Raw genomic sequence first — 14477 nt, 5'->3', positions numbered from 1 at the left:
CTTGCTGAGTTCCTTAGGGCTTTGATAAGTTGCTTAGGGCCTCGATGCAGAGAACATTAGAAATACAATAGAAAATCAACTAGAAAAAGCAATCACAAAATTCAAAATTCATTCAATAGCAGATCAAGAATCAAAAACAGAAATCTCAGATACAGAGCAATAAATCTGAAGAACCTACTATAAGATATAGCAGAAAATAAGCAAACTAGAGTAAAACAAATACATTAAGGAACATATTTTTATATAATAAATTGCTTGCCACGCCAAGCATGGATATACACACCTATAAACCCAGTGATCCCAGAGCTGAGGCAGGAGGATCACAGGTTTGAGGCCAGCCTCAGCAACTTAAGACCCTCAGCAATTTAGCAAGATTCTCATCTCAAAATGAAAAATAAAAAGGGTTGGAGCCAGGTGCACTTGCCCACAGGAGGATCGAGAGTTCAAAGACAGCAAAAGCAAAAATGAGGTGCTAAGCAACGTAGTGAGACCCTGTCTCTAAATAAAATCCAAAATAGGCTGGGGATGTGGCTCAGTGGTAAAGTGCCCTTGAGTTCAATTCCCAATACAAAATAGATAGATAGATAAATAATTTTTTAAAATGTCCTCTTTCACCACTTCTACTCAACATCACCCTTCAAATTTTAGGAAGAGCAATTAGGAGAACAAAATTAAAGAGAGATGAATAAGAAAAGAAGAACTCAAGCTATCACTATTTGCCAGTGACATGATTGTGTATTTAGAAGATCCAAAAAATTCCATCAGAAAACTTCTAGAATTAATAAATGAATTCAGTAAACTAGCAGGATATAAAATCAACATGAATGAATCAAATGCATTCCTATATATCAGTGATGAATCTACTGAGAGAGAAATTAGAAAAACTGCCCCATTCACAATAACCTCAAAAAAAAAACCTTGGGAATCAATCTAATAAAAGAGGTGAAAGACCTCTACGATGAAAACTACAGAACACTAAAGAAAGAAACTGAAGAAAACTTCAGAAGATGGAAACACCACCCATGCTCCTAAATAGGCAGAATTAATATTGTCAAAACAGCCACACTACCAAAAATTGATTTAATGCAATTCCTATAAAAATCCCAATGAAATTCTTCATAGAACTAGAAAAAGCAATCACAAAATTCATTTAGAAAAATAAGAGACTCAGGGGCTGGGGCTGAGGCTCAGTGGCAGAACATTTGCCTAGTACACTGGGTTTGATCCTCAGCACCACATAAAAATGAATATATAAAAATAAAAGGTATTGGGCTGAGGTTGTGGCTCAGCAGTAGTGCACTCATCTAGCAAGTGCAAGACCCTGAGTTCAATCCTCAGCACCACATAAAAATAAATAAATAAAATAAAGGTATTGTGTCCAACTACAACTAAAAAAATAAAAATATTTTAAAATAAATAAATAAAAGGTATTGTGTACATCTAAAACTAAAAATATAAAAAATAAAAAAATAAAATGCCAATTTCATGTTAATTACTAAATGTAGTTATTGAAAAAAGAAAAAAGAAAAAGAAGAGACCCAGAATAGCCAAAGCAATCCTTAACAAGAAGAGTGAAGCAGGAATCATCACAATATTAGACCTTAAACTATACTACAGAGCCACAGTAACAAAAATGGCATGGTATTGGCACCAAAATAGATGTGAAAACCAATGGTACAAAATAGAAGACACAGAGACAAACCCACATAAATACAGTTATCTCATACTAGACAAAGACGCCAAAAACATTCACTAGAGAAAAGATGATCTATTCAACAAATGGTGCTGGAAAAATTGGAAATCCATATATAACAAAATGAAATTAAACCCCTATCTCTCACCATGAACAAAACTCAATTCAAAGTGGATCAAAAACTTGGACACTAGAACAGAGACCCTGCACCTAATAGAAGAAAGAGTAGGCCTAAATCTTCATAACGTCAGCTTAGGATCTGACTTATTAACAAAACTCCTAAAGCACAAGAAGTAAAATCAAGAATCAATAAATGGGATGGATTCAAACTAAAAAGCTTTCTCTCAGCAAAGGAACCAATAATGTTAAGAGAGAGCCAACAGAATGGGAGAAAATCTTTACCATACATACCTCAGACAGAGCATTAATCTCCAGGACACATATAGAACTCAAAAAAACAATACCACACCAAACAAAACAAAACAAAACAAACAACCCCAAATAACTCAATCAATAAATGGGCTAAGGAACTGAACATTTATTTCACAGAAAAATACAATCAATCAACAAGTATATGAAAAAAATGTTCAACATCTCTGCAATTAGAGAAATGCAAACCAAAACTACTCTAAGATTTCATCTCACTCCAGTTAGCATGGCAATTATCACAAATACAAGCAACAATAAATGTTGGCAAGGATGGGGGGGAAACGGTACATTCATACATTGCTGGTGGAACTGCAAATTGATACAACCATTATAGAAAGCGATATGAAAATTTCTCAGAAAACTTGGAATGAAACCACCATTTGACCCAGCTATCCCACTCCTCAGTATATACCCAAAGGACTTAAAATCAGCATACTACAGTGACGCAGCCACATCAATGTTATAACAGCTCAACTCACAATAGCTAAACTATGGAATCAACCTAGGTGTCCTTCAACAGATGAATAGATAAAGAAAATGTAGTATATATACACAATGGAATAGAACTCAGCCTTAAACAAGAATGAAATAATGGCATGTATCAGTAAATGAATAGAACTGGAGAACATCATGCTAAGTGAAATAAGCCAATCCCCAAAACCAAAGGCTAATTGTTTTCTCTGATATGTGGATGCTAATTCACAATAAAGGGGAGTGGGGCTAGGGAAGAACAGAGTACTTTGGATTAGGCAGAAGGGAATGAAGGGAGGGGAGGGGGCATGGGGGTAGGAAAGATAACAAAATGAATCTGAAGCCAGACCACGGGGTGCCATGGCATACACCTGTAATCCCAGCACCTTGGGAGGCTGAGGCAGGAGGATCACAAGTTCAAAGCCAGCCTCAGCAAAAGCAAGGCACTAAGTAACTCAGTGAGACCCTATCTCTAAATAAAATACAAAAAAGTGCTGGGGATGTGGTTCAATAGTTGAGTGCCCTGTAGTTCAATCCCCAGTACCCCCCACCAAAAAAAAAAAAAAAGAATCTGACATTGATTCTACATCATGTACAACCAGAAGAATGAGAATTATACTCCATTTATGTATATGTGTTAAAGTGCATTCTACTGTCATGTAACTAAAACAAAAAAAAATTTCTTGTCAAAGAGAACATTTTCTTTAATAAGGTTCAGGAAGACTTTATTATAATAAGAACAACAGATAACTTATGAATACTAAAATTTGAGAATCAATATCTAACAAATTAATGCAAAATAGTGAATATATGTAAGAGTCAAGAGAATAATGACAAGTACATAATACATGAAAAAGAAAAAGGTGAGTAAAGCAAAGAATAAAGTACTTAAAACTCTGGTATGCTGTACTCTTAAGAAAAATAAAGTGATGTTTGAAAATAGTTTGGAAGGCAGTTGATGTTGGAAAAAAGTTCTTAATATGTAATCATGCAAACCATCCTACTAACTGTGAAGACCACACAGAGAATGATTTGGAAAGCACTCTTAAATGTAAGGTCACGAGCTGGGGTTGTAGCTTAGTGGTAGAGCACTTGCCTAGCATGTGTGAGGGACTGAATATAAATAAATAAAAATATATGTAGGCTTTTTTAACTGAACAGATACTTCTCAGAAGATGATATACAGATTATTCAATAAATATATGAAAAAATGTTCAACATCTCTAGCAATTAGAGAAAGACAAATCAAAAGTACTCTAAGATTTCATCTCACTCCAGTCAGATTGGCAGCTGTTAAGAATACAAACAACAATAAGTGTTGGTGAGGATGTGGGGAAAAAGACACACTCATACACTGCTGGTGGGACTGCAAATTGGTGCAGTCAATAAGGAAAACAGTATGGAGATTCCTTGGAAAACCAGGAATGAAACCACCATTTGACCCAGCTATCCCACTCTTTGGTTTATACTCAAAGGACTTAAAAACAGCATACTACAGGGACACAGTCACATAAATGTTTATAGCAGCACAATTCACAATGAAACCAACCTAGATGTCCTTCAGTGGATAAATGAATAAAGAAATTGTGGTATATACACACAATGGAATATTACTTAGCATATTTTTTAAAATATTTTTTTAGTTGTTGACTTTTATTTATTTATTTTTATGTGGCGCTAAGGATTGAACCCAGTGCCTCACACATGCCAGGCAAGCACTCTACCACTGAGCCACAACCCCAGCCCAATTACTCAGCATTAAAAGAAAATAAAATCATGGCATTTGCAGGTAAATGGATGGAGATAGAGAATAAATATAATGCTAAGTGAAGTAAACCAATTCCAAAATACCAAATACTGAATGTTTTCTCTGATACAAGAATGCTGATTCATAAATAGGATGGTGGGGGGGAAGCATGGGAGGAATAGACCAACTTTAGATAAGGCAAAGGGGAGGGAATGAAAGGAAGGGGGTATCAGGGTAGGAAAAACGGTGGAATGAGATGGACATCATTACCCTAAGTATATGTACGAAGACACGAATGGTGTGACTCTACTTGTGGTTCAATCAGAGACATGAAAAATTGTGCTCTATATGTGTAATTCTGATATCCTATATAACAAGTTAGATAAATAAATAATAAGTTAATAAAAATCAACTAAAAATATTTTTAAAAATAAGGTCATATGTCATGCACAGCATGTAGTAGTTGTACACATAGTACAGTTATATTTAATTATATCCATTCTAAACTTTGGTAATCGAAACATAATTAACCTTTCTGCTGTGGTAATCTTTATATAAACAGCAATAATTGTCAAATATTATATCTCATTTTGATGTGCAAATTCAGGGCACTTGCTGTCAGACCAAGTTAATTTCTATTTTTGTAATCAAAATCACCTAAACAAGGACAGGCTAAAGTTAAAACTAAAGATAACTTTTTCAAGACTAATAGCATTGTATAACAAAACTTAAATCCCTGAAAAATCACTAACATATTCATATAAAGACAGACCATTATTTTGTGAGCAAAGATTCCTGAAGATGGTGAAATATTAAATTCTAACTCATAATTTACTTCAGTTGTGGAAAGTCACTTTGAACTAGCAGAGATAAAGAAAGGAGCTTTACATAACTCTCAAAGGATCTCACTACCAGAATAAAACATGTGTCCATCTTACCTATAAAAAGCAATTTTCCCTCTAAACTCATAAAACCAATGAAATGTTCAGTTCTAAAGTATCAAATAATGCTCTAGAAAATCCAATTATAGTCCATATAACTCTAAGATACAGCTATTTCAGCATTTCCACACATGATTCTTTCACACTTATAAAGAAACCATATGGGGGAATGCAGTAGCCAATGCATGAGAACAGGTTACAAAGGAAGCAATCCTGCTTTCAAAGGCTTTGAATCTATTATTAACAATTAGTTTGATACATGCAGGTCCAGAACCATTCATAAGTTCTTTTTGCAACTTTTTCATTTCGCAGCTTGTTTTGAAAGACAGGAATCCCTCGAAGTAAAGAAAGCCTTCTAAGGAGGTTAGTGATAAGATTACAGCTATTTTCCAACAAGCAGTCAATCAAAATTCATCATTAAACCCCAGGTCCCAAATCCCTAATTCCTTAGCCATCCCTCACATGCTCACCGTAACCCTTATTTCACACAAATCCAGACCTATCCACACATACATATATACCATTGGTCGCCAAGTCTCCCACATTGGCATAACGACCTCTCAGCGTTCTTTTAATAGCTAATTAGGAGTCATTCTTCCTTCTCTTACTGCCCATGCATACTTCACACTGCCTACGAACTCTTCTTCCATTTCTTCCACAACAATCACAACTCAAAAAAAAAAAAAAAAAAAAAAAGTCTCTTTTCCCCAATGGCAGACAGCTTTTTAAACTCTACGGCCCAGCCCTGCCTTTCTTACTCCCTATCCTGCCATTGTTATTCAAAAGGTAGGGTCTAGGAAAATCTCACTCACCTCATGCTATAGGCACCAGCACCCAGTTCCTGACCGATCCCGGACAGGCTAGCATCAAAGTCCTGCACCAGCCCGGATTCAATCACTTCATCGGCCAGAGGCAGCTTCAGAGCCCAAGCCATCCTGGCTCCTTCCGTGCCCCAGGTGACACCGTTTCTTTTACAAATGCGCGGAGCGTAATTCTACCCCACAGGGGTTAAGACAGTAGAAAACTCCAAACCAAGATCACACACGCTGCCCACCAGCCACCCGCAAGCGTGAAGCAGCAGTGGCTGCACAACTAATCTCCCGTACCCTTAGCTACTCGCTCTTGGCCACCGCGGCTTCCAAAATCCCTCCCGCCCGTTCTCAGGAGTGTAAGGTTCCCTTTGCTCAACTATTTCAGACTTCCCATAGACAGCCCTGGACTCCTGCACTCCCACTCCTTGGACTAGCCTATGGAGCTCGCTGGCGGTCGCTCACTGCCTTCCACACAGACCAGTAGCAGCGACTGGCAACATGCACCACGCTCTTACGCCGCTTCTGCACCTTTTCCCCCGCCCCCTTCTGATGGAAACCCCCTCCCTCCCTCCGGGGACCCGCTCTCTTTCCCCTCCAGGCCTCGCTTCCGGTCAGTACCAAGATCACTTCCGGTCAACCTTTCTCAACCCCACGGCTCTTAGAATCAAATCCAGGTTTCTGCTGAACCTACTCCCCGCCCTCTGCAGCCCCCTACGGCCTGGAAACATGGAAGAAGAAAGTCCAGCACAGGCTTGAAACCCAGACTCGCCAGGCCCCTCCACCACCCGCCGCCCCAGCGCCAACCAATCATGGCACCCTCTTCCTCCGCTAGCCCGGCGAGCATGACGTCACCCTGCCACTGGCCAATGAAGAAGACACCTCGTTGGCTTCGCAGCGAGGATAGGCTATCTGCACTCCCCCCGCCCCGCCCCGGGAGATGGGTTGGGCGGCCTCTGAAAGGACTTGGCACGAGTTGAGTGTCCGGATTTAAGATGTGTCTGGGGACTGCGGAGTTCTGATGTCTTCTGCCTACCAAATTGGCGCCTAAGTCTTAGCGGGAGCCCTCCTTCTAGCCTTTTCTAAACCGTCTCCAACTCTTGGCGAGACTCTGTTTCTCAAAAGTTCCCTGTGTGCGCGCGTTTGCTTCTATTTATCCTCCCAGCTCCTTAAACTCTCCTCTGCGGAGGTCAAGACCCTCTTAAACTGCATTTCCCTTAATACACATCACATCTTCCGCCTTTTTCCTGATGCATTTGAACTGTACGAAATGGGCAAAAGTATTGTTTTTTAAAAGGTTGTGGTGGAGAAATGTTAGGATTTAAAAGATTTGAAGATAAAGTTTGGGCTGGTGTCTTCTCTTACTAGTTTAATGTCTTCCGAATAGTCAATCTATGGAGGAGATTTAGCTTCCTGGATTGTAAATAAAGGTAACCATGCCTTCTCCCTCTTTCTCTTTTGAGGATTAAGGAACAACAATGGTCACTTTTTATTAAGCATCATCTATATGCTAGGAACATTATTACATTATTGGTAGTCCTCAAGACAAATCTTGTAATTAGAATTATATGTATGTATTTATGTTTCTAATTATATATAATTATATTTATGAATATATAATATCTATGTATAATTTTTTTGGTACTGGGGATTGAACCCAGGGGCACTTGACCACTGAGGCATATCACCAGCTCTTCTTATTTTGAGACGTGATCTGGTTAAGTTGCTTAGGGCCTCACTAAATTGCTGAGGCTGGCTTTGAACTTGAGATCCTCCTGCCTCAGCCTCCCAGATCACTGCGATTACAGGTGTGTGCCATAGCTCCATTATTCACCAATAATGAGAATAGTTAAAGGGTTTAAATTGGCCACATCTAAATTAGCATCCTAATTTGAGAGCCTACTCTAAAGACTGGCATTTCCCCCCCCCCATATGTAAAGGTATTAGTTCATTGTTGTATTCTGTTACTGACTTTTTTAAACAATCATTTTAATTATAATATTTTTATATATCCACCTCTCTCACTAGAAGTGATCTTAAGAATAGAGAATAGGTTTTTTTCAGACTTGTACTCTAAATATCTCCTACTATAGTTCCTGCATCGAATAGGACTTTTTTATGGCGGGGGAGGGAGGTTTGCTATGGATCAAACCCTGGCCTCATGCATGCTTATCACATGCTCTAATCACTGAGCTACACCCCCATCCCCTCCGAAGGACTTTTTAAAAATACTTATTGACTTAAAAAAGGAATTGAGACTTAAGAGAAGGGAAAGAGGTTGACATGAAGATGATGATATGCCCCTGGTTTCAGCCATAGGTTTCTCTCTAGGAGCTCTAGGCTTAAACACACCTTCTTACCTTGATAAGCCCAAAGATCCAAGTCTTATTTCATTCATGAACCATCCAATATCTCTTTAATTCACTTTCCTTTCTGAGCCAATTTAATCCCAAAATGTGTATCTGTGGGTAAAGGAATGAATGGGTCCTCATCTCAGAGACCAGAAGAGGGAGATCACATGGAGACCTGAAGATTCAAAATTCCTTGAATCCAGAATTGTAATCCAGAGCTATACTCTGGATTTACTATTAAAATACTTATTAGATAGAATCATCCTTTGTTTGAACAAGAGCTCTACTACTAGCTGCATAAACTTGGGCAAATAACTTTATATCTCTGAGCCTTGGTATTTAATCTAAAAATTAGTAATAATTATACCTCTTCCTAAAATTGTTGTAAGGATTAAATGAGGTACCAAAGTAGCCCGCAAAAAGTAATGATTCAATTAATATTAGCTCCTGTCTTTCACCAGACCATTTCTGCTTTTCTGTTAAGATTGGGTTAATATTATCCTATTTGAATTACATTAATTTACATTGCATGATATGTTAAGGTTTTAGTAGCATTTTCATATACATTATCTCAATCTCTTTTAAATATTTACTTTTTACTTGTAGTTGGACACCATACCTTTATTTTATTTATTTTTATGTGGTGCTGAGGATCAAACCCAGGGCCTCGCATGTGTTAGGTAAGCACTCTACTGCTGAGCCCACAACCCCAACTCCCCCGAGACTAAATTCTGAACCAACATAAAGATTTTTACAAAGGCCCACCTTTCCATTTATTAATTCCAAAATAAACTGAGTTGAAACAAGAGGCAATTCCTTAGCCCTGGCCCATCCCAGATGGAATGTGGATCAGCCTGAGACACACACCCTTGAGACCAGTTCCCCCTCAGGAAAGACCTTACAGACTATTTACCCTTGGAATTATAACTGGAGAAATAACTTTTCCTTTCCTTTCCCTTCCTCACTAAATTAAGAGTGGAATCAGAATTCTAGGATTGGAAATAGGCAGCAACCCCTAAAAATTCAGCAACATCTATCAATAGATCAGATTTTGTACCCATAAATTCATCCTACAATGAAAAATCATAGCTCCAATTAAACATAATAAATGAAACTAATTAACCAGAGCACCTGTGGTACAGAGCTCGGAATTCAGTATTTTGGTCATCAGATGAAGTTAGTCTTATTGTGAAGGGTTCATTTACCTAGATTAAGTCCTGGAACTTAACATTATTTAGATGAGACACAGCAGGGTCTACCCTGGTGAGTGGAAACTCTACTGCAAAGATCAGAAAGATAGCAACCCCCAGGTCCCACCTACCTCTCAGAGTCTATATAGGACAAAGTTAAACACAAAACTTTAAAGACAGCCCACCTGGGTTCAAATCCTGTCTCTGCTGCTCATAATGCAACCTTGAGCACATTCCTTTTTCCCTGAATCTAAAACCCTATCTGTAAAATCAATATGAGAGTCTTACTTTGTAGAATTATTGTAAGAACTGACTGAGATAATGAATGTTAAGTGCTTAGAACAGTGCCTAGCATGTAGTAATGGGTAAAATTTAGCCATTATTATGGTTGACAAAAAGAGAATACTCCAGCACTTATCTACCTCTTGAGAAAAATCAGGCTGGAGGACTCAGGCTCCCTTCCCTAATGTGATTCCATTCCCTCCCCATCCCCCCCCCTTCCCTTCACACTCAGTTACTCAGGTCCTGCAGGTCAATCAGTATTGCTGAATTCCTAAGTCAATCCCTGAGCATTTTCCTTCAGGTAAAGGAAGAAACTAAAACCAAGGAAGCTTTTTTGAGGACTGACCACCTAGCCTTAACTTTTCCTGTATTTCTGCACCCCACCCAAGGAGCCTGTGAAGTCGAGTCTGTCTTCTCTGAAAGACCCTTTAGTTGAAAGGAAATGAAATAATCAGTTTTCACAGTTACACAGTTCAAAGCAATCTCAGGTTCTTCTCCTCTCCTGTCTGTAGTTCAGAAACCAGCCCACATCTTCTCCAGACTATAAAAGGTCAGTTCCCCTTTTATAACCATCCAGAGTACAATGAAATTCCCAGGCCTGGGAGGAAAAGAACTGCAGTTCTTCCACAAACCCACCTGCTTCTAGGACAGCCTTCCTGGGCCAACTGCCAGCAACCATTCTCAACTGGTCTGAGCCAGAGAGATCAGTTCTCAGGACTCTCCTGGTGGGAGCTGCTGGCACTGTCTCTATCTGGTGAGATTCCATTCACTCCCACGGTTCACAGTCCAAACCCTGCATGGTAAGCAGAATTCCCTCCTGTCCCTGCTCTGTCCCTGTTGCCTGAAGTCTCAGCTCTCATTATTTTCTTGAAAGGAACAGTAGAAAATGCATTCAGTTATCTATTTGACAATTATTGAGCATTTACAATGTGCTCTGGCCTATGTATTGAGGAGTCACAGCCCAGTGTGTGAGGTCTATGCTGGGGTAAGTGTTGGCTTCTTTTTGTTATATTTCCCCAGTATTTCAGAGTTCTGTAAAGTGCCTCTGATTTGTAAGCCTTGTGTCAGAGTCTTAGACATCTATTACCACTGTGAGTGGGGGCCAGGTGGTGGTCGTCTAGAACCAATCCCTCTTCACCTCATCTGAGGTGTAGTAATGGTGGTTGGGCAGAGTCATGGCCTTGCCCTTGCCAGCTTAGATTATGCAGCTCAGACATCATCAATACCAGGTGGGGGAAGAGAAGACTGTGAAGTAGATGGCCTAAATCCTAGTCCTCAGAGTTAGACAAGCCAAGAAAGAGACATTCATGACAGCTGGGCTCTCTCAGCTGTATGCTCAGGTGGCAGGCCTGGGAAGAGTGAAAAATGAAGCCCCACTTAATCATACATCCCATTTTTATAAAGAACTGTATAAATCGCTAACTAGTAATGTTCTAGCCTTCTAAATATCTTCTAAATATACCTTCATAATTCAAGCCCTGTTTGAATTTAGATGCCCAGGACTCCTTGAAGTTCCATGGTAGGATGTTCCCCAGTCCAGGCTCCCAGTCTAGAGACTGCTTTATCTCCCCTCTCTCTAACTGGAGAGGCAAAGGGCTTTGTGTACACATGTAGACCTCAGCCTGTATATACAAGCTCTGTCGTGCAAGTCTCTGACAAACAGCTATCCCTTGGTCACTGCTGGCCTGAATATCTGTGTCCCTCCAAAATTGAAACATAATTCCCAATAAGATAGTATTAAGAAGTGAGACCTTTAGGAAGATTGATTAGGTCATGAGGGTTGACCAGAACAAGGCCCTTAAAAGAGGCCTTAGGGAGCATGTTTGCCTTTGTACCATGTGAGGTTACAGTGAAAAGACTTCCATCTATGGGGAAGAGGACGCTCATCAAAAACCAGATCTGTCAGTTCCTTGATCTTTGACTTCCCAGTCTCCATAACCATAAGCAGTAAATTTATGTTGTTATAAACTACCAGTCTAAGGTGTTTCATTATAGTGGCCCCAATGGACTAAGACAGCTGCCTCTTGGACACACAAGTATATATACCAACATTATAGGCTGTTCTTGGGACTCCAAGAAGAGAGATCCAGGAAATAGGCTTGGCAGAGAATTCTGGGTTCTAGGTACCAAGAGGATAGTCTAGAAGGAGAAAGGACCCTGCAGACCCTCAGCCCAATAAGGAGGGTCTAAATTGGGAATCTAGTGTGTTCTCTCTCTCTTTCCACCATGTGAGCAGCTCTGCTCTACCACATGTTCCTCATCATAATGTAATTTTCAAAACAAATCATAGATTATCTAATAAAAAATAATAATAAAGTGGAAATCGATGGGCTGGGGTTGTGGCTCAGATGTAGAGTGCTTGCCTAGCATGTGTGAGGCACTGGATTCAATTCTCAGTACCACATATAAACAAACAAATAAACAAAGGTCCATCAATAAGTAATACAAATATTTTTTAAATAATAGTAAGGGGGGAATTGAGGGGACTGACTCTGACCTTCTTACAATGGGATTTTCAATGGTGCAAGCTGACAGCTAGTTCCCTGCTACTTGCCTGGCCTCTGACATTGCTTCCTTTATATTTCCACTTTAGGAGGTCACCAAGAAACAGGCAGACCAGTACAAAAGAAAAAATACTGTTTATTCCACACAACTACACCAAGTGTTTCTCTCCAATTCTCCCCTCCCCACCCTCCCTCCAGCCCTCAGTAGGCATTGCCCTGTGCTGGGTCACAGTCAGAACCTCAATGTCAGAATCTGGCCTAAGAGGCAGGAAAGAAAATCTGGGCACAGGAAGATGACTAGATTTCTGAGAAGACAAAAACATCACGGTTGCTCAGTCTAAACTCAAGTGTGTTCCTCAGTTCATTTGACTGAATGCTTTCCCTGGACTTCGCCTGGATAAAATGCCACGGTTAGTGCAGGGTCAAAGGCCCCAGCTGATTCAGCCCACAGAAAGTTTTTGGTCTTTCTTTCATTTAAAACAAAACTATACAGTTAGTTAAATCATTTCTGCCGTTCCATAGCAAAGGAGCCACTGAGCTCTGACTTAATTTTTAACACCCCTCAGAGCATGATGCTACCAAAACCAAAGAAAACAAAACCCAAACAAACAAAAAACAAAAACTGCCTCATAGGTGAATGGCCCAGGCACCATCTGCTTCCTGGGGGATCCTCTGATGGAGGAGCACGGACAGAGGTCATAGGCCAATGAGCTCTGCTTGGAATATATTTCAGGCACATCCTGCACCCCCGGTCTGGAGAATTCAGCTGCAAACATTCAGGTCCCGGTATTCTTCTGAAAGACTGACCCATCTTTCCAGTAGAGGAGAAAATGATTTAGTTCTCGCCCAGCCTTGGGAGGACAGATTTAGATAAGGGAGGGGCTAAGAAATCATGACCAGGCCTAATTTAGACCAGTGGTTCACGATTTTTTTTCCTGTCAAGCCACAGGACAGATGGTGTCCTCCTGCACATTCACAGCATGGACACACCCTATATTATATGCTACTTCCAGGGCACCAGCTGTGACCCACTTTTTTTTCCCAAAAAAAGAAAGCATCTCTGAATGCAAGTGTTTGAGCAAGAAAACCTACATCTTTCTAACTCATTGTAGTCTGAGTCACTGAATCCTTGAAAGATTTCCATATGGAAAATGATTCCTACTGAAAACTTGTTCACAATACCCCTCCCAAGTGAGTTTGTCATCTCAAAGAGGCAGGTTTATAACCATGGCCTGAAGTGTGGAGCTTCTCCTTTGAAGACGTACTCTCTCCTGGGGGGCTGGCTCAAGTAAGCTGCCCACCCGCTCCTCACTCCCACCACACTCTGGCAGGTTGGTTGTAGCACACTCACATTGTCTTCCTCTCACTGGCAGGGTTACCAAGAGGATGGCCACAATGGCATTGCAGAACCTAGGAGGGGCCAGTAGTGGGCAGGAAAGGAAGCTAGGTACAGTAGCTCTACACCAGTGACCAACAGAAGTAGTGCCCTTACTTGACGGTCACCCACTTGGGGTAGATCGTGTGAGGTACAGTGAAGGACAGCTGCTAGAGACCAGGCATTATAAAGATAACAATAATGAAAGGAGAAGATATTTGACTCCAGGGACTTGTGGATCTTTAGGGACAGTGTATATAGCAAGTCTGGGATCATCCAAGTCAACCTCTTAGTCTCTCCTGACCTAAAGTCACATATTGCATTTTAAGGGGTGTCCAGTCACAGTGAGGCTGGAAACTCACTTCACAGCTTGGATAAGATGCTAACCCCCAAGGTACCATAGCTACTCCCTCTACAGGCAAAATTCATCCTGAACTGGGTAGTCCTGACTCAGAGCAGCACTGGGAGAATTGCCTGCAACAGATATGGTCTACAACTCTGGACAAAGTGAGATTTCTCCAATATCCAAGGTTTACAGTTATAAAGAAAATTAGAATTAAGTCTTTAACTTCCCCAAAAGATCTTTCTGGGCTGCCATCAGCTCTTTCTGGATATTGTCCTTTCCCTCAGGGCCTTCCTGTCTGGTTTATTGTTTAATTTGCTCCTTTGAGAAGGTTCCAATACT

At 40.3% G+C, this 14477-nt stretch overlaps 1 protein-coding gene and 1 long non-coding RNA gene across 6 annotated transcripts in view; one reads left to right on the top strand and one right to left on the bottom strand.

Moving 5' to 3' along the window:
- Tfcp2 (transcription factor CP2) overlaps positions 1–6924 on the bottom strand; it is a 68413-nt gene extending 61489 nt beyond the window's left edge. The window contains exon 1 of one of the 5 annotated variants that reach the window (XM_078014686.1): positions 6094–6924. In XM_078014686.1, the coding sequence (XP_077870812.1) occupies positions 6094–6215 (122 nt within the window). In that variant the 5' untranslated portion in view covers positions 6216–6924. The remainder of the gene's footprint in view (positions 1–6093) is intronic. The other 4 variants (XM_078014685.1, XM_005324958.5, XM_005324956.5 and 1 more) reach the window with 4 other exon arrangements.
- Positions 6925–10523: 3599 nt separating this feature from the next.
- LOC144364835 (uncharacterized) overlaps positions 10524–14477 on the top strand; it is a 35453-nt gene continuing 31499 nt past the window's right edge. The window contains exon 1 of the long non-coding RNA XR_013422914.1: positions 10524–10898. This is a non-coding gene — a long non-coding RNA (uncharacterized LOC144364835). The remainder of the gene's footprint in view (positions 10899–14477) is intronic.

This window comes from Ictidomys tridecemlineatus, chromosome 6, assembly GCF_052094955.1.
Source record: "Ictidomys tridecemlineatus isolate mIctTri1 chromosome 6, mIctTri1.hap1, whole genome shotgun sequence".
Taxonomy (NCBI): Eukaryota; Metazoa; Chordata; class Mammalia; order Rodentia; family Sciuridae; genus Ictidomys; species Ictidomys tridecemlineatus.
The sequence above is the reverse complement of the archived record's forward strand: the minus strand, read 5'-3'. Positions and strand labels throughout refer to the sequence as shown.